Source organism: Myotis davidii, unplaced genomic scaffold (assembly GCF_000327345.1).
Source record: "Myotis davidii unplaced genomic scaffold, ASM32734v1 scaffold246, whole genome shotgun sequence".
NCBI classification, from domain to species: Eukaryota; Metazoa; Chordata; class Mammalia; order Chiroptera; family Vespertilionidae; genus Myotis; species Myotis davidii.
In genome coordinates, this window is record NW_006296542.1 from 194632 (window position 1) to 197709 (window position 3078).

The 3078-nt window shown below is 47.5% G+C and overlaps 1 protein-coding gene across 1 annotated transcript in view; it reads left to right on the top strand.

Moving 5' to 3' along the window:
- The first annotated feature begins 6 nt into the window (after positions 1 to 6).
- PPP1R15B (protein phosphatase 1 regulatory subunit 15B) overlaps positions 7 to 3078 on the top strand; it is a 5192-nt gene continuing 2120 nt past the window's right edge. Inside the window, exon 1 of the mRNA XM_015569285.1 lies at positions 7 to 912. Coding sequence (XP_015424771.1) covers positions 42 to 912 — 871 coding nt within the window. The 5' untranslated portion in view covers positions 7 to 41. The remainder of the gene's footprint in view (positions 913 to 3078) is intronic.

The following is a 3078-nucleotide window of genomic DNA, read 5'->3' on the forward strand; positions in this document are numbered from 1 at the left end:
ACCCCGCCGCCGCCGATTTTCTGGACCTGCTGGAGGAGGGGATGCACTGGGAGTGCTCGCCCCCCGACCCGAAAGCCCAGGGCCGGGCCTCGCACCCCGCGCCCCACGCGGCTCTGCTGGAGCAGCAGCTGTGGCGCGTGGAGCTGTTGCAGGGCGGCCTGACCGCCCGGCTGTTATCTGGCCGGGACCTTGGCCTGGCGCCCTCCGGGCCGCAGCACGTTCACCGCGTCAGCAGTTTCAGCGCCGTGTCCTATTTGCTGAGCCCCTCTTATCTGGACTGCCTTTCCCCGCTGGAGCGTAGCTGTCAGAACTTCCTCGCCCGTGGCGAGCTCGTGGACTTGCAGCCGGTAACCGGCCCGGGGAGCAGCTGTCCCCCGGAGGACTGTTCTCCTCCCCGGCCACTGAAGGCCGAGGTCGCCTGCTCCTCCTGGCAGGGATGCCCGCCTCGCTCGAGGGAAGGCCTGCCCGAGATTCACCACGTTCGCATGAAACGGCTGGAATTCCTTCAGCAGCCTAGCAAGGGGCAGGCGTTACCCACCCCTGACCAAGATCATGGCTACCATAGCCTGGAGGAGGAACACAGCCTCCTCCGGATGGACCCGAAGCCCTGCGGAGGCGTTGCTCCTGCCGGAGCCAGTCCCGGAACCGCCCAGGAGGAGCCCACGGGAGAAAGACAAGAGTTGACCAAACAGGCTCCTCTTGCTGGGGAAAGGCAGGACCCAGTGGAAAGCTGTCTGTCTGGCGAGGCCCCTACGGAAAGAGAGCCCGAGGAGGACCGCCTAAGTGTAGCTGACTTCTCAGACATAGACGATGACGTTCCCGTGTCTGCCAGGCCGGCCTGTACCAACCGGTTGATAGATTACATTTTGGGAGGTGCGGCCAGCGACCTGGAAGCAAGTTCGGACTCAGAAGGTGAGGATTGGGATGAGGACGCTGAGGATGACGGCTTTGACAGCGATGGCTCGCTCTCAGAATCAGACCTGGAGCAAGACTCTGAAGGGCTTCACCTTTGGAACTCTTTCCACAGTGTAGATCCTTACAATCCCCAAAACTTTACAGCAGCGATCCAGACTGCTGCCCGAACTGCGCCCGGAGACCCCTCTGACTCAGAGAAGGATCTGTCTGACAAGTCTGATCTGGAGAGTTCTCCCCAGACTGGAAGCCTCCTTGCTGAGTCTCCTGACAGTAATTCTGGGGAGGAAGATGACTGGGAATCTAGTGCAGATGAAGCAGAGAGCCTCAAACTGTGGAACTCTTTCTGTAATTCGGATGACCCCTACAACCTTTTAAATTTTAAGGCTCCCTTTCAAACAGCAGGGAAAAGTTGGAAAGGCTGTCATGACTCAGAGAGGCCATCTGAGCCCATTGTGACCATCTCTGAGTGTCGCACCTTACTTTCCTGTGAGGTACAACTCTTAGGGAGCCGAGACAGTGAATGTCCAGACTTGGTAAGGGGTGGGGTTCTTTCTGGAGGACACACGCATATCAAGAGAAAAAAGGTTGGTTTGTTTCTTTTAACCTGTTGGATGATATGTACAGACTGTTGTGGTTTGGTTAAGTACAGCAGCATGGCTTTGCTGGAGGGGTAGTAGTACAGTGCATATGCTTGACGAGTAGAATGTTGTTCCTGTCCAAATGGGAGATGCCAGTGTACAGATGTTAGCGGGAAAGTGCCATTTTCGTTGGCAACTTGGAGCTATATCCCTACAAGCTTCAACTTTACACTCTTTTTTAAGGAATTGAAAAGTTAAACCGTGTGTATACATGACTTAATTTCCCGAGATTGGGAAGGCCTGGTATAGCCACAGAATTTTCAAATGTTGTTAAATATGGTATGTCATACTAAGTGTCTTCATTCCTTTCCATTCGAGCCTGGAGGAAGGATGGGACCAAGGAGCAAGTCAGATTAACCTGGTTTTTTTTTGCCATGAAAGGAAATAATTTTAGTATTAAAAATTGTGACATGTACATGACTTTAATTCTGTTAAAAAATACACAGGAAATAGTGTTGCCTTTAGGGATGCAATACTAGTTGTCATTAGCTCTACAGGTTAATAATTATGTAAAGCAATGATGGTCCCTTATTTGGTTTACCCTAAGTAGTTGCTTCCTATTCCCAGTCTAATTGTAAAACTTTATGGAGCATTTTATCTTTCAGCTAAAGTTATTAATTGGAGAGAAAGCCTCTCCAAACACACAGAGTATCTTTTATTGTAGAGGAAAAGTTTCTTTCGTTACCTGTACCTTTATTTGGACAGAGAAAGGAGTGGGTGGATTATTGACCTCACATTCTGCAGCATCTGGGAGTTTCCAGTGGAGAGTACCCTCACCCATTGGCTCTAAATGTCTAGTTTAATACTTTGAAACTATTTTGGGGGTAGAAAATATCGTTAATATATGATAATCTTATGTCTTACCTGTAGATGCAAAGTAAGTCACGTTAAAAAATGGAAATTTTAGTTTACACTTCTGTATCATCATAATACAGCTTTTCTCTATCTTTTTTTTTAAATATATATTTCTTTATTGATTTCAGAGAGGAAGGAAGGAGAGAGAGAGAGAAACATCAATGACAAGAGGGAATCATTGATCAGCTGCCTCCTGCACACCCCCCACTCGGGATTGAGCCCACAACCCAGGCATGTGCCCTTAACCGGAATCGAACCTGGGACCCTTCTGTCTGCAGACTGACACTTTATCTACTGAGCCAAGCCAGCTAGGGCTTTTCTCTATCTTTTTATTGTTCTTTTTGAGTGATTCTAAATGGCATTTTAAAAATCTCATTGCTAGTATATAGAAATACAGTTGATTTCTGTATATTTATTTTAAATTGTGCAACTTTGCTATACTCAGTTATTCTAGGAGTTTTTAAATGTATTTCTTGGGATTTTCGACATAGATTATATCATGCATTACAGTTTTATTTCTTCAATTGAGATCTATATGCCTTTTAATCCTTTAAGTTTGAATTATAAAAATATTTTTACAGGACATGTGTAGTCTTCCAGATTTTGTGACATTTAAGAGTTTCCCTGGAATCCCATTACAACACATCTTCATTGCAGCAGGAGACGACTT